Source organism: Somniosus microcephalus, unplaced genomic scaffold (assembly GCF_052327205.1).
Source record: "Somniosus microcephalus isolate GS21.2 unplaced genomic scaffold, FLI_Smic_1.0 unresolved_chr2, whole genome shotgun sequence".
Lineage (NCBI taxonomy): Eukaryota > Metazoa > Chordata > Chondrichthyes > Squaliformes > Somniosidae > Somniosus > Somniosus microcephalus.
Genome location: NW_028225180.1, coordinates 16816349 through 16833101, shown reverse-complemented (window position 1 = coordinate 16833101; position 16753 = coordinate 16816349). Strand labels below are relative to the sequence as shown.

The window sequence follows — 16753 nt, the reverse complement described above, 5'->3', positions numbered from 1 at the left end:
TTTGGATACAGATCAGCCATCATCTCGTTGAATGGCGGAACAGGCTCAAGGGCCTCCCCCTGTTCCTAGGTCACTACCTTCCTATTTCCCTCTGTCCCGATCTCCCTAGGTTCCCAGGTCCCCATAATCTTATCTCGCTAAGTCCCCTCGGCCACCATGGGTCAGCGACTAAAGAGCATATGTCCCTATTTTCCCAAGTCCCAATCTCGCTCTGGTCACTATCTCGCTAAGATCCCCATCTCCCTATGACTTTTGCTGGCCAAGAGGGTAGATGGTGATCAGCCATGATCTCATTGAAGGGCGGAACAGGTTCGAGGGGCTGAATGGCCTATGCCTGTTCCTATGTCCCTATCCCCCTATGATCCCGTGTCCCTCTCTCCCTTCGACCCCCTCCCCCTACGATCCCCCTCTCCCTACAGTCCCCCCCTCCCTACGGTCCCCCCCTCCCTATGGTGCCCCCCTCCCGACGGCCCCCCCCTCCCGACGACGCCCCCCCCTCCCGACGACACGACCCCCCCTCCCTCCCGACGACCCCCCCTCCCGACGACCCCCCCCTCCCGACGACCCCCCCTCCCTTCGATCCCCTGTCTCCCTACGATCCCACTCTCCCTACGATCCCACTCTCCCTACGATCCCACTCTCCCGATGATCCCATGTCCCTCTCTCCCCACAGCCACGATGGGGAAGCGATTGAAGAACGTCGATGTGGAGAACACGGATGAGAATCGGAGATTTTTCCGGCAGCTCCTGTTCACCACGAACGGCGAGGTCAAAGAGTGCATCGGAGGGATCATCTTCTTCCACGAGACCCTGTACCAGAGTACAGAAGACGGGATCCCATTCCCCCAACTGGTCAAGGACAAGGGTATCGTGGTGGGCATCAAGGTAAGGGAGCGTCACTAAATATCAGTAGAACAGACAACCAGTCGCACTCTGACCTCTGGGTCAGGAGGTCACGGCTGCACTGTCAGAGGGGCAGTACTGAGGGAGAGCCGCACTGTCGGAGGGGCAGTACTGAGGGAGCGACGCACTGTCGGAGGGGCAGTACTGAGGGAGCGCCGCACTGTCGGAGGGGCAGTACTGAGGGAGCGACGCACTGTCGGAGGGGCAGTACTGAGGGAGCGACGCACTGTCGGAGGGGCAGTACTGAGGGAGCGCTGCACTGTCGGAGGGGCAGTACTGAGGGAGCGCCGTACTGTCGGAGGGACAGTACTGAGGGAGCGCTGCACTGTCGGAGGGGCAGTACTGAGGGAGCGCTGCCTTGTCGGAGGGGCAGTACTGAGGGAGCGCTGCACTGTCAGAGGGGCAGTACTGAGGGAGCGCTGCACTGTCGGAGGGGCAGTACTGAGGGAGCGCTGCACTGTCGGAGGGGCAGTACTGAGGGAGCGTCGTACTGTCGAAGGGGCAGTACTGAGGGAGCGCTGCACTGTCGGAGGGGCAGTACTGAGGGAGCGCTGCACTGTCGGAGGGGCAGTACTGAGGGAGCGCCGCACTGTCAGAGGGGCAGTACTGAGGGAGCGCTGCACTGTCGGAGGGGCAGTACTGAGGGAGCGCTGCACTGTCGGAGGGGCAGTACTGAGGGAGCGCCGCACTGTCGGAGGGGCAGTACTGAGGGAGTGCTGCACTGTCGGAGGGGCAGTACTGAGGGAGCGCTGCACTGTCGGAGGGGCAGTACTGAGGGAGCGCCGCACTGTCGGAGGGGCAGTACTGAGGGAGCGCTGCACTGTCGGAGGGCCAGTACTGAGGGAGCGCTGCACTGTCGGAGGGGCAGTACTGAGGGAGCGCTGCACTGTCGGAGGGCCAGTACTGAGGGAGCGCTGCACTGTCGGAGGGCCAGTACTGAGGGAGCGCTGCACTGTCGGAGGGGCAGTACTGAGGGAGCGCTGCACTGTCGGAGGGGCAGTACTGAGGGAGCGCCGCACTGTCGGAGGGGCAGTACTGAGGGAGCGCTGCACTGTCGGAGGGCCAGTACTGAGGGAGCGCTGCACTGTCGGAGGGGCAGTACTGAGGGAGCGCTGCACTGTCGGAGGGCCAGTACTGAGGGAGCGCTGCACTGTCGGAGGGCCAGTACTGAGGGAGCGCTGCACTGTCGGAGGGGCAGTACTGAGGGGGCGCTGCACTGTCGGAGGGGCAGTACTGAGGGAGCGCTGCACTGTCAGAGGGTCAGTACTGAGGGAGCGCCGCACTGTCGGAGGGGCAGTACTGAGGGAGCGCTGCACTGTCGGAGGGACAGTACTGAGGGAGCGCCACACTGTCGGAGGGGCAGTACTGAGGGAGCGCTGCACTGTTGGAGGGCCAGTACTGAGGGAGCGCTGCACTGTCGGAGGGGCAGTACTGAGGGGGCGCTGCACTGTCGGAGGGGCAGTACTGAGGGAGCGCTGCACTGTCGGAGGGGCAGTACTGAGGGAGCGCCGCACTGTCGGAGGGGCAGTACTGAGGGAGCGCTGCACTGTCGGAGGGGCAGTACTGAGGGAGCGCTGCACTGTCGGAGCTGACGTCTTTCAGATGAGACGTTAAACCGAGGCCCCGTCTGCCCCCTCGGGTGGATGTAAAAGATGGAATGGTCACTATTGGAAGAGGCGCAGGGGCGGGTGGGGTGTGGATTCTCCCCGGTGTTCTGGGCCCAATATTTATCCCTCATCCAACCAACAGCTAAACACAGATGATCTGCTCATTTATCACATTGCTCTCTGTGGGAGCTTGCTGTGCGCCAATTGGCTGCCGCGTTTCCGACACTACAACAGTGACCGCACCAAAAAAAGTACTTCATTGGCTGTGAAGGGCTTTGGGACATCCTGAGGTGGTGAAAGGCGCTGGACGTTCATTTACCTCATATACTTCGAGGGTTTACACTGTGACCTTTCACCCTCAGGGAGCAGGGGTCAAATCCAACCCGATACAGAGGGACGGAAGGGCTCTCCTCTCTCTTCTCTCTCTCTCTCCTCTCTCTCTGATTTGGGGGGTCTGGGAGGGCCGGGGGGTTACGGTTCAGATTTAGGAGCGTTGCGCAGTGTGTTGTGTTGGATCAGGGGCAGGCAGAGGGACCCAGCCTCTTCCGGGAGCTGTCCCTGTTTGGCAAGTTCCTCTGCTCTGCTCCTCGCTGAACTGGCCCAGCTGGTTGTTCGGGTTCTCTTGGCTCCTCCTCCCCAAGCTGTGGCGGAATCGGTGACGGGGGGAGGGAGAGCCACATTGCATCGGCCCAGTGCCGGAATCTGGAGGAAGAACGTGTGTGTGAGAGAGAGAGAGACTGAAGGAGAGTGTGTGTGTTTGTGTGTGTTTGTGTAAGTGTGTGTTTGTGTAAGTGTGTGTTTGTGAGTGTGTGTTTGTGAGTGTGTGTTTGTGTAAGAGTGTGTGTATATTTGTGTGTGTGTGTATATTTGTGTTTGTGTATTTGTGTGTGCATGTTTGTACAAGTGTGTATATTTCTCATCTATATGTTACCCCTTGGCGACATCATCTGAAAACACAGCCTCAGTTTCCACATGTACGCTGACGACACCCAGCTCTACCTCACCACCACTTCTCTCGACCCCTCCACGGTCTCTAAATTGTCGGACTGCTTGTCCAACATACAGTTCTGGATGAGCAGAAATTTTCTCCAATTAAATATTGGGAAGGCCGAAGCCATTGTTTTCAGTCCCCGCCACAAACTCCGTTCCCTCGCCACTGACTCCATCCCTCTCCCTAACATCTGTCTGAGGCTGAACCACACTGTTCGCAACCTTGGTCTCATATTTGACCCGGAAATGAGCTTCCGACCACATATCCACAGCATAACAAAGACCACTTATTTCCACCTCCGTAACATCGCCCGTCTCCGCCCCGCCTCAGCTTATCCGCTGCTGAAACCCTCATCCATGCCTTTGTTACCTCGAGACTCGACTATTCCAACGCACTCCTGGCTGGCCTCCCACATTCCACCCTACGTAAACTTGAGGTCATCCAAAACTCGGCTGCCCGCGTCCTAACTCGCACCAAGTCCCATTCACCCATCACCCCTGTGCTCGCTGACCTACATTGGCTCCCAGTTAAGCAGCACCTCGATTTCAAAATTCCCATCCTTTTTCCAAATCCCTCAATGTCCTCGCCCCTCCCTATCTCTGTAAACTCATCCAGCCCCTACACCCCTCCCTATCTCTGTAAACTCCTCCAGCCCCTACAACCCTCCCTATCTCTGTAACCTCCTCCAGCCCCTACAACCCTCCCTATCTCTGTAATCTCCTCCAGCCCTACAACCCTCCCTATCTCTGTAACCTCCTCCAGCCCTACAACCCTCACTATCTCTGTAACCTCCTCCAGCCCCTACAACCCTCCCTATCTCTGTAATCTCCTCCAGCCCTACAACCCTCCCTATCTCTCTAACTACCTCCAGCCCCTACAACCCTCCCTATCTCTGTAACCTCCTCCAGTCCCTACAACCCTCCCTATCTCTGTAATCTCCTCCAGCCCTACAACCCTCCCTATCTCTGTAACCTCCTCCAACCCCTACAATTCTCCCTATCTCTGTAATCTCCTCCAGCCCCTACAACCCTCCCTATCACTGTAACCTCCTCCAGCCCCTACAACCCTCCCTATCTCTGTAACCTTCTCCAGCCTCTACAACCCTCCCTATCTCTGTAACCTCCTCCAGCCCCTACAACCCTCCCTATCTCTGTAACCTTCTCCAGCCCCTACAACCCTCCCTATCTCTGTAACCTCCTCCAGCCCCTACAACCCTCCCTATCTCTGTAACCTTCTCCAGCCCCTACAACCCTCCCTATCTCTGTAACCTCCTCCAGCCCCTACAACCCTCCCTATCTCTGTAACCTTCTCCAGCCCCTACAACCCTCCCTATCTCTGTAACCTCCTCCAGCCCCTACAACCCTCACTATCTCTGTAACCTCCTCCAGCCCCTACAACCCTCCCTATCTCTGTAACCTCCTCCAGCCCCTACAACCACCTGCCCCCGAGATATCAGCGTTCCTCTAATTCTGCCCTCTTGAGCATCGCTGATTAGAATCGCTCAACCATTGGCGGCCGTGCCTTCTGTTGCCTGGGCCCTAAGCTCTGGAATTCCCTGCCTAAACCTCTCCGCCTCGCTACCTCTCTCTCCTCCTTTAAGACGCTCCTTAAAACCTACCTCTTTGACCAAAGTTTTGGTCACCTGCCCTAATTTATCCTTGTTGTCTTAAAATACTCCTGTGCAGCGCCTTGGGGCGTTTTACTACGTTAAAGGCACTATATAAATGCAAGTTGTTGTTGTTTGTTCGTGAGCGTGTTTGAGTGAGTGTGTGTGAGTGTGAGTGTGAGTGTGAGTGTGAGTGCACGTGTGTTCAGGGGGGTGGGGGCAGTGAAGGAAGAGTCGAGGCTGGGATCGCTCCTGCTGCGATGCCCTCCCAGTTGAACAGTCCACCTTCTCTCACTCCCCGGACGTGGAACGGGCGAGGGACCAGGATGGCAGCTGGGCACCCACGGAGCTCGTAGCCCGGCCTGCAGGCGGGTGTTTTGAAGTGTTCGGGGGAGGGGTGGTGGCGAGGGCTGTTAAAGGGGCGGGGCAGGGTGAGCGGGTAACATATATATGCACAAGCCTGAGTTAACCTCGTGTGGCGTGGTGCGGGCGCGCCTGTGTGTGGCGCCGCCCCACCCTGGCCCTGGCGGCCAGGCTCTCCCGATGGGTGACATTTGCCCCCCCCCCCGCCCCTCGCTCTGCCCAGGATGACGCTGGGCGATGGATAGACAGACTGACCCCCAACTCTTCCTCCTCTGATTCCAGGTGGACAGGGGTGTGGCCCCATTGGCCGGAACTGATGGCGAGACAACGACACAAGGTGGGTGAGGAGGTGGTGGGGGGGGGGGCGGGTTCTGCTCACTCACATTACATTGAAACATGGAAAAATAGGAGCAGGAGTCAGCCATTCGGCCCTTTGAGCCTGCTCCGCCATTCAATATGATCGTGGCTGATCCTCTATCTCAATACCATATTCCTGCCCTCTCCCCATACCCCTTGACGCCTTTTGTGTCTAGAAATCTATCTATCTCCTTCTTAAATATATTCAGTGACTTGGCCTCCACAGCCCTCTGTGGTAGAGAATTCCACAGGTTCACCACCCTCTGAGTGAAGAAACTTCTCCTCATCTCAGTCCTGACTGTCCTACCCCGTATCCTGAGACTGTGACCCCTCGTTCTAGACCCCCCAGCCAGGGAAAACATCCTCCCTGCATCCAGTCTGTCTAGCCCTGTCAGAATTTTATATGTTTCAACGAGATCCCCTCTCATTCTTCTAAACTCTAGTGAATACAGGCCTAGTCGACCCAATCTCTCCTCATACGACAGTCCTGCCATCCCAGGAATCAGTCTGGTGAACCTTCGCTGCACTCCCTCTATGGCAAGTATATCCTTTCTTAGGTAAGGAGACCAAAACTGCACACAGTACTCCAGGTGTGGTCTCACCAAGGCCCTGTATAACTGTAGTAAGACATCCTTGCTCCTGTACTCAAATCCTCTTGCAATGAAGGCCAACATATCATTTGCCTTCCTAACTACTTGCTGCACCTGCATGTTTGCTTTCAGTGACTGGTGTACAAGACACCCAGGTCCCTTTGTACATCAACATTTCCCAATCTATCACCATTTAAATAATACTCTGCCTTTCTGTTTTCCCTACCGAAGTGGATAACTTCACATTTATCCACGTTATACTGCATCTGCCATGTATTTGCCCACTCACTCAACTTGTCTAAATCGCCTTGAAGCCTCTTTGCATCCTCCTCACAACTCACAATCCCACTTAGTTTCGTGTTGTCAGCAAACTTAGAAATATTACATTTGGTTCCCTCATCCGAATCATTGATATAGATTGTGAATAGCTGGGGTCCTAGGACCAATCCCTGCGGTACCCCACTAGTCACCGCCTGCCACCCCGAAAAAGACCCATTTATTCCTACTCTCTGTTTCACTGAGCCCCTGCGGCCCCTCCTCCCGTCTTATCACTGACCCCTACGCCCCCCACCCCCCGCCCGTCGCTGGCTGGTCCTGTCCCAGAGGCGTACTCCTCCCCTGAAATTATGCGCTAACCCTGGTTTGTTTTCTGTGCCCCTCCCTCGACGCCATACCTTATCTCCATGATCTCTCTAATTTTATGTCCTTTATACTAATTTATTTTTAAAATATCTTTGCAATTAGTTTTGTTAAGCGAATTCTAATTTCTACTTGGCATCATATGTTATTTAGCAATTTAACCTTCATTCGCAGCCTGTGGCTGTTTGTTATCAGAACTTAGTCAAAACTGCTTTTGATTGTCTTTGCAGCTGCATTTTGAGCAAACTTTAGCTTTTGAGTTACCCAGACGTAATTATGGGTAATATTATTTGGTCAGTGGCTACACTCGGATTTATATGTATATGATTCTCGTCTACTAAATGATCTGTGCTCCTCCCCTGAAGTTTTGCGCTGACCCCGGTTTGTTTTCTGTGCCCCTCCCTCGCCGCCAGGGTTGGACGGACTGGCGGAGCGCTGCGCCCAGTACAAGAAGGACGGCGTTGAGTTTGCCAAGTGGCGCAGTGTGCTGAAGATCACCGACAAGGCCCCATCGCCGCTGGCCATCCAGAAGAACGCCGACGTGCTGGCTCGCTATGCCAGCATCTGCCAGCAGGTAGGTGGCGGGCAGCGCCAGGCTGCCTCTTGCTCCGGACGGCTGGGGCACCAGGGGAGAGGAGGTCGCTCGCTCCAGCAGCAGGAAAATGCCTTCGGGTTGTAAGATCATAACGATACTCTCAGAGTTCTTGGACAAGACACCAATAGGCAGCAGCCAGTATGTTTGAGCAATAGATCAAGATTTATTAGGCATATAGCGTAATATACTTAACAGGCGATAGTTTTAGCGAGTAGCTCACAGCCCTAGGTCTGTGGAACCTCTTGGACACAGATGACGTCGTCTTAAGTCTGTTCCTTTGTTCTCGCAGTAAGTCTGTGTGAAGTTGTTCTTTGAGTATCGAGGTTTTAACCCTTTTCTGTTCAAAAGTTGGTTTGGCCAGTGTCCATATATGGTCTTTAACAAAATCACCTTTTATAATTGGTTCTAATGGTCAAAATACCATTGTCACTCAGACTAAGGTAGCATCCCGCCTTTCCAGTATTTTTCCATCAACCTTATTGATGTGCCTCAATGAATCCGAGACTCGACGTTAACGGAGCAAAGCAAGGCTTTTATTAACTCAGAAAGTAATACACATTGGAGAAGTGTCTCTCATCCAGAGATCTGCTGTACTGCTGTGAGACATGCTGGGGCTTGCTTAAGTAGGGGCCAGGTATGGGCGGAGCCCTACACACAATACAATACAGGTAAGGAAATGAAACTGAAACTAAACTAAACACAGGGAATACAGTGCCTGATGAATGGCATATTTCATCACACTTATCCCGTTGTCTTGTTTATAGTTTTTCACCCCATTGGAATTTACTTTATCTCTTTCATTTCATAGCCTCCCTGGTACAAGGCCTTTCTACCAAGGGCCCCATATCAGCGCTGTTTCACTAGTCTTGAGGTATCCAGACTATCTCACTTTAATCTACCAGATAAATACCTTGGCCTAGAAATTCAGTAGCGCCCCGTTTGGGGCGCCAGCCTCGCCAGGGCGCCGGAAGCATTTGCGGCCGCCCACCGGAAATTCAGTTGGAGCGCCCCAAAGGGAAGCGCGGCGCTACTGGAGGCACCCCGCATCCCTCTTGGGGCGCTGCGATTGAATATCGTTGCACAACGTGCCGCAGCGCCACACGCTGCGGCACGGGGGCGCTGCGGTACTGCAGGCCTTCCTCCCCTTCTTAAAGGGGAGGGGCCTTGTGCAGCGCGATCTGGGGCCCAGCTGGGCCCCCGAGGATCGCGAGTGCCGGCAAAAGAGCCTGGCACCGAGGAGAAGTGCCGGGCTCTTGGAGCGCAGCCGGCACTCCGCGGGGTGGGGGGCGTTAGGAGGCCGGGGGACGGGAGCGTGGAGAGCTGCTGGCAGGCGGCCAACAACAAAGATGGCCGCCCCACACCTCTCCTTTTATTTGCGCCTCTACTGTCGCAGGTAGGCCCCCCTGAACCGGCCGCACATAGCGTCCGGCGTTAAAGCAGGGGGCGCTGCCAAATATCGCAGCTTCCCCTGGCGGGGGAGTCTAGAACTAGGGGGCATAGTTTCAGAATAAAGGGTCGCTCATTTAAAACTGAGATGAGGAGGAATTTCTTCTCTCAGAGGGTCGTAAATCTGTGGAATTCTCTGCCCCAGAGAGCCGTGGAGGCTGGGTCATTAAATACATTTAAGGTGGAGATTGAGAGATTTTTGAACAATAATGGAGTGAAGGGTTATGGGGAGCGGGCAGGGAAATGGAGCTGAACCCAAGATCAGATCAGCCACGATCTCATTGAACGGTGGAGCAGGCTCGAGGGGCCAAGTGGCCGACTCCTGCTCCTGATTCTTAGGTTCTAGACGCGAGTTCAAATCCCACCACGGCAGCTGGGGAATTTAAATTCAGTCAATTAAATAAATCTGGAATTAAAAAGCTAGAGTCAGTAATGGTGACCATGAAACTATCGGATTGCTGTAAAAACCCATCTGGTTCACTAATGTCCTTTTTAGGGAAGGAAATCTGCCGTCCTCACCAGGTCTGGCCGATATCAAATCAGATCAACTTTATTGTCATTGTTAGTGCACAAGTGCAGTACAACGAAATGTAGGCTTGCGGCTCCCGAGAGTGTACATTTAGATTAAGACATTTAAACATTCAACATACATTTGGCTTGTAATACATTAACAGAAACATAACCATAATAAAGTGCATTGGCAGATGTGCAGGCTTTAGGGTTTATTTGTGGAGTTCAGTAGGATGACAGCCCTGGGAAAGAAGCTGTTCCTAAATCTGATCGTACGGGTGCGAATGCATCTGTAGCGTCTCCCAGGTGGCAGGAGGGCGAACAGACTGTGGCTGGGGTGGGTAGGGTCTTTGATGATGGACCGTGACCTCCGTAAACAGCATTTCTGGTATATGTGCTCTATGGTCGGTAGCCGGGTGCCGGTAATGCGTTGGGCAGTTTTGACTACCCGCTGCAGGGCTTTCCGGTCATAGTAGCTACAGCTGCCATACCATACTGTGATACAGTTTGTCAGGATGCTCTCTATTGTGCAGTGGTAAAAGTTAGAGAGGATCAGAGGTGACAGGTTACATCCCTTAAGAACATAAGAACATAAGAAATAGGAGCAGGAGTAGGCCAATCGGCCCCTCGAGCCTGCTCCGCCATTCAATAAGATCACGGCTGATCTGATCCTAACCGCCAATCCACTATCACAGAACCATCTCCTGAATCTAACAGAATTAGACACCCGAAATAGGAGCAGGATCAGGCTACACGGCCCCTGGGCCCGCTCCGCTACCCACAGGGCCATGACCGATCCGAACCAAGACTCATGTCCAAATTCCTGCCCGCTCCCCGTAACCCTTAATTCCCTTTACTTCTAGGAAACTTTCTATTTCTGTTTTAAATTTATGTAATGATGTAGCTTCTACAGCTTTTTGGGGCAGCATATTCCATGGACCTACCACCCTCTGAGTGAAGTAGTTCCTCCTCATCTCAGTTTTGAAAGAGCAGCCCCTTATTCTAAGACTATGCCCCCTAGTTCTAGTTTCACCCATCATCGGGAACATCCTCCCCGCATCCACCCGATCCAACCCCTTCACAATCTTATATGTTTCAATAAGATCGCCTCTCATTCTTCTGAACTCCAATGAGTAGAGTCCCAATCTACTCAACCTCTCCTCATATGTCCATCCCCTCATCCCCGGGATTAACCGAGTGAACCTTCTTTGTACTGACTCGAGAGCAAGTATGTCCTTTCTTAAGTATGGACACCAAAACTGTACGCAGTATTCCAGGTCCTTAGGAAATATAGGCGCTGCTGGGCCGCCTTCACCAGAGAGGAGGTATTGAGGGACCAGGAGAGGTCTTCCGTGATGTGGACTCCGAGGAACTTAAAGCTGTCCACCCTTTCCACCACAGCCCCATTGATGTGGATGGGGGTGTGACTTCCGCCCTTAGACTTCCTGAAGTCCACAATGATTTCTTTGGTTTTCTTGATGTTAAGGGCCAGGTTGTTATCGGCGCACCACTTCACGAGATGCTCCAGACCCCACAGCAATGTGGTTGACTCTTAACTGCTCCTCTAAAATGGCCCAGCAAGACACTCAGTTGTACCGAATCGCTACGACAAAGCCGCCTTCACCACACTGACTGCAGCGGTTCAGGGAGGCGGCTCACCACCGCCTTCTCGAGGGCAATGAGGGATGGGCAATAAACATAGAAACATAGAAGATAGGAGCAGGAGTAGGCCATTCGGCCCCTCGAGCCTGTTCCACCATTTAATGAGATCATGGCTGATCATCCAAATTCAGTACCCGGTCCCTGCTTTCTCCCCATATCCCTTGATCCCTTTAGCCTTAAGAAATATATCTAACTCCTTCTTGAATATATTTAATGAATTGGCCTCAACTGCCTTCTGTGGTAGAGAATTCCACAGGTTCACCACTCTCTGGGTGAAGAAATTCCTCCTCATCTCTGTCCTAAATGACTTACCCCTAATCCTTAGACTGTGACCCCTGGTTCTGGACTCCCCCGCCATCGGGAACATCCTTCCTGCATCTAGTCTGTCTAGTCCTGTTAGAATTTTATAAGTTTCAATGAGATCCCCTCTCATTCTTCTAAACTCTAGCGAATATAAGCCTAATCGACCCAATCGCTCCTCATACGTCATTCCTGCCATCCCAGGTATCAGTCTGGTGAATCTTCGCTGCACTCTCTCCATGGCAAGAACACCCTTCCTCAGCTAAGGCGACCAAAACTGCACACAATACTCAAGGTGTGGTCTCACCAAGGCCCTGTACAACTGCAGCAAGACATCCTTGCTCCTGTACTCAAATCTTCTTGCTATGAAGGCCAGCATACCATTTGCCGCCTTAACCGCCTGCTGCACCTGCATGCTTACCTTCAGCGACTGGTGCACAAGAACACCAGCGACGCCCTCATCCCGTGAATTAATAAAAAGTAGCGCAAGGGGGAATTGAATGGGGCAAGCCCACAGTGCAAGTCCCTGGCTCTGGGATTCCTCGGGTTAAATTTTGAACTCTCTGTCCGGGGGTGGGTGGGGGTGGTGGATGCGGGTTAGACTAGCATTGCCGTTCGAACGCTCGTAACAGAAACCCGCCCTCATTCCCAACTGCCACCCACCTCAACAGGACTAGCCTAGGCAGCCAGTTCAAAATCTACCCCACCGAATCTACAAAACGAAATCAAAACAACTTTTAAAAGGTAATCGGAGAGGGGGAGATGAGGAGAAATGAGGTTAGATGGGCAGAACAGTGGCAAATGGAATATAATCCTGAAAAGTGTGAGGTGATGCATTTAACAAGGCAAGGGAATACACAATGAATGGTAGGACCCTAGGAGGGACAGAGGATCAGAGGGACCTTGGTGTGCATGTACATAAATCCCTGAAGGCAGCAGGACAGGTAGATAAGGTGGTTAAAAAGGCATATGGGATACTTGCCTTCATTAGCTGAGGCATAGAATATAAGAGCAGGGAGGTTATGATGGAGCTGTACAAAACGCTAGTTAGGCCACAGCTGGAATACTGTGTGCAGTTCTGGTCGCCACACTATAGGAAGGATGTGATTGCATTGGAGAGGGTGCAGAGGAGATTCACCAGGATGTTACCTGGGCTGGAGCGCTTCAGCTATGAAGAGAGACTGGACAGGCTGGGGTTGTTTTCCTTAGAGCAGAGAAGGCTGAGGGGGGACCTGATTGAGGTGTACAAAATTATGAGGCATGATGTGGAGATGCTGGTGTTGGACTGGGGTGGACAAATGTAAGAAGTCACACAACACCAGGTTATAGTCCAACAGCTTTATTTGAAATCACAAGCTTTCGGAGCGCTGCTCCTTCTTCAGGTGAAGTGGAGAAATGCATAAAGACACAGCTTATATAGTCAGAGAATCATGTCAGATGTTTACAGGTAACCTTTCCAACTGCCATTTATCACACCTCGGCAGAGAGATAATCACAGCAATCAAAGGTGTGAATGGTGTCCAAACAGGTCAGTCAGGAAAACATTACATCAAAGAACAATGAGGTGGGGTCACAAGGGGTCAAATGTTGCAGATGCTGGGGTCTGTATGAAAAACAAAAAACTATTTTTTTGCTGGAAATCACAGCAGGTCTGGCCGCATCTGTGTGGAGAGAACAAGCCAACGACGACTCGAGTCTGGATGACTCTACGTCAGGTGGGGTTTCATGTAGCGTGACATGAACCCAAGATCCCGGTTGAAGCCGTCCTCATGAGTGCGGAACTTGGCTATCAGTTTCTGCTCGACGATTTTGCGTTGTCGTGTGTCTCGAAGGCCGCCTTGGAGAATGCTTACCCGAAGATCGGAGGCTGAATGTCCTTGACTGCTGAAGTGTTCCCCGACTGGGAGGGAACACTCCTGCCTGGCGATTGTTGTGCGGTGTCCGTTCATCCATTGTCAGTGTCTGCATGGTTTCACCGATGTACCATGCTCCGGGGCATCCTTTCCTGCAACGTATGAGGTAGACAACGTTGGCCGAGTCACATGAGTATGTACCATGTACCTGGTGGGTGGTGTCCTCACGTGTGATGATGGTATCCGTGTTGATGATCTGGCATGTCTTGCAGAGGTTGCTGTGGCAGGGTTGTGTGGTGTTGTGGTCGCTGTTCTCCTGAAAGCTGGGTAATTTGCTGCGAACGATGGTCTGTTTGAGGTTAGGCGGCTGTTTGAAGGCGAGTAGTGGAGGCGTGAGGATGGCCTTAGCGAGGTGTTCGTCGTCATCAATGACATGTTGAAGGCTGTGAAGAACATGGCATAGTTTCTCCGCTCTGGGGAAGTACTGGACGACGAAGAGTACTCTGTTGGTTGTGTCCCGTGTTTGTCTTCTGAGGAGGTCTATGCGATTTTTCGCTATGGCCCGTCGGAACTGCCGATCGACGAGTTGAGCATCATATCCTGTTCTTATGAGGGCGTCTTTCAGCGTCTGTCGGTGTCCATTGCGTTCCTCCTCGTCTGAGCAGATCCTGTGTATTCGCAGGGGATGGCTTCTTTAATGTGGCTAGGGTGGAAGCTGGAGAAGTGGAGCATCGTGAGGTTGTCCGTGGGCTTGCGGTAGAGTGAAGTGCTGAGGTGTCCGTCTTTGATGGAGATTCGTGTGTCCAAGAATGAAACCGATTCTGAGGAGTAGTCCATGGTGAGTTTGATGGTGGGATGGAACTTGTTGATGTTATTGTGTAGTCTTTTCAGTGATTCTTCGCCATGGGTCCATAGGATGAAAATGTCGTCGATGTATCTGGTGTATAGCATTGGTTGGAGGTCCTGTGCAGCGAAGAAGTCTTGCTCGAACTTGTGCATGAAGATGTTGGCGTATTGGGGTGCAAATTTGGTCCCCATGGCTGTTCCGTGTGTTTAGTTAAAGAACTGGTTGTCGAAGGTGAAGACATTGTGGTCAAGGATGAAGCGGATGAGTTGTAGGATGGCGTCTGGAGATTGGCTGTTGTTGGTGTTGAGTACTGAGGCTGTCGCAGCGATGCCGTCATCGTGGGGGATACTGGTGTAGAGTGCCGAGACGTCCATCATGGCGAGGAGTGTTCCTGGTTCAACAGGTCCGTGGGTGCTGAGTTTCTGTAAGAAGTCTGTAGTGTTGCGACAGAAGCTGGGGGTTCCCTGTACGATGGGTTTCAGGATGCCCTCGACGTATCCAGAGAGGTTCTCACACGGGGTTCCGTTGCCTGATACGATAGGACGTCCGGGTGTGTTGGCTTTGTGTATCTTTGGGAGGCAGTAGAAGTCTCCTACACGGGGAGTACGTGGGATGAGAGCGTGTAGGATGCTTTGAAGGTCTGGATCGAAGGTCTTGATCAGTCTGTTGAGTTGGCGGGTGTGTTCTTTGGTCGGATCTGCGGGTAACTGTCTGTAGTGTTCCTGGTTGTCCAGTTGTCGGTATGCTTCTTTGCAATAGTCTGTTCTGTTCTGTATGACGATGGCTCCTCCTTTGTCTGCTGGTTTGATGACGATGTTGCGGTTGGTCTTGAGAGCATGGCTGGCGTTGCGTTGTGCTCGGGTGACATTCTGGACTGTCTTGTGAGTGCGGCTGATGAATCTGGCATTGATGCATCTCCTGACAGCTTGAGCATATATGTCAAGCTTAGGGCAGCGACCCTCCGGAGGGGTCCAATTTGACTCTTTCTTCTTCGGTTGCTGCACTGCGGATCCCTCTGTCTGCTGTTCTCTCTACACAGATGCAGCCGGACCTGCTGTGATTGCCAGCAAAAAAATAGTTTTTTGTTTGTTTGTTGTTTTTCATACAGACCCCAGCATCTGCAACATTTGACCCCTTGTGACCCCACCTCATTGTTCTTTGATGTAATGTTTTTCTGACTGACCTGTTGGGACACCATTCACACCTTTGATTGCTGTGATTATCTCTCTGCCGAGGTGTGATAAATGGCAGTTAGAAAGATTACCTGTAATCATCTGGCAGTATTCTCTGACTATATATGCTGTGTCTGTATGCCTCTCTTCACTTCACCTGATGAAGAAGCAGCGCTCCGAAAGCTTGTGATTTCAAGTAAAGCTGTTGGACTATAACCTGGTGTTGTGTGACTTCTAAAATTGTGAGGGGCATAGATAGGGTAGATAGAAAGGAACTTTTCCCCTTAGTAGAGGGGTCAATAACCAGGGGGCATAGTTTCAAGGTAAGGGGCAGGAGGTTTAGAGGGGATTTGAGGAAAAACTTTTTCACCCAGAGGGTGGTTGGAATCTGGAACTCACTGAAAGGGTGGTAGAGGCAGGAACCCTCTTAACATTCAAGAAGCATTTAGATGAGCACTTGAAACGCCATAGCATACAAGGCTACGGACCAAGTGCTGGAAAATGGGATTAGAATAGACAGGGCTTGATGGCCGGCGCGGACACGATGGGCCGAAGGGCCTCTTTCTGTGCTGTATAACTCTATGACTCGGGGAGAAATTCGGTGGGCTGCACCACCCGTTAGCGCCTAAAGAGGGCACTCAGTGGCTTTAGCGCCACTGGCCACGCCTCCCGCGATATTTAGCTGGGGCGCTAATGGCGGCGTTAGCCTGTTGCGCTGCGCCGCCACCGATGACGTCATCGGTGTGCACAGCGCCCCGCTACCGCCCCGATCGCGATATTTGGCAGCGACCGCCTCTGTAGCGCCGCTCGCTAATCGCGCCCGGTTCACGGGGCCTACCTGTGGCTGCAGTGGCGCAAATTAAGGTGGAGGTGCGGGGCGGCCGTTTTTTTCGGCGGCCGCCTGCCAGCTCCTCCGTCCCCGGCCTCCTGATCGCCCCCCCGCGGCATTGCCGGCTGTTTTCCGAGAGCCCGGCATTTCTCCTCGGTGCCGGGCTCTTTTGCCGGCACTCGCGATCGCTCATCGCGCCGGTGCAGGCCCCGCCCCCTTAAGAATGGGAGGAAGGCCTGTAGTACCGCAGCGTGCCGTGCTGCAGCGTGTGGCGCTGTGGCACGTTGCGCTGCGATATTCAGTTTCAGCGCCCTAAGAGGGACGCGGAGCGCCTCGAGCCTCGCCCCGTGTCCCTCGAGGGGCGTTCAAGCTGAATTTCCGGCGATCGCAGCGCAAAACCTGGCGCCCAGGCGAGCTTGGCGCCCCATTTGCGGCCCAACCCAATTTCTCCCCCTATGACTCTAAATGTTTTTACGCAGCGAG

The 16753-nt window shown here is 53.1% G+C and overlaps 1 protein-coding gene across 2 annotated transcripts in view; it reads left to right on the top strand.

Moving 5' to 3' along the window:
* The window catches only part of LOC147092198 (fructose-bisphosphate aldolase B-like), a 62050-nt gene that overhangs the window by 30580 nt on the left and 14717 nt on the right, over positions 1–16753 (top strand). For both annotated transcript variants that reach the window (XM_085975872.1, XM_085975873.1), the window contains 3 exons: positions 674–885; positions 5753–5807; positions 7470–7630. In XM_085975872.1, coding sequence (XP_085831998.1) covers positions 674–885; positions 5753–5807; positions 7470–7630 — 428 coding nt within the window. The remainder of the gene's footprint in view (positions 1–673; positions 886–5752; positions 5808–7469; positions 7631–16753) is intronic.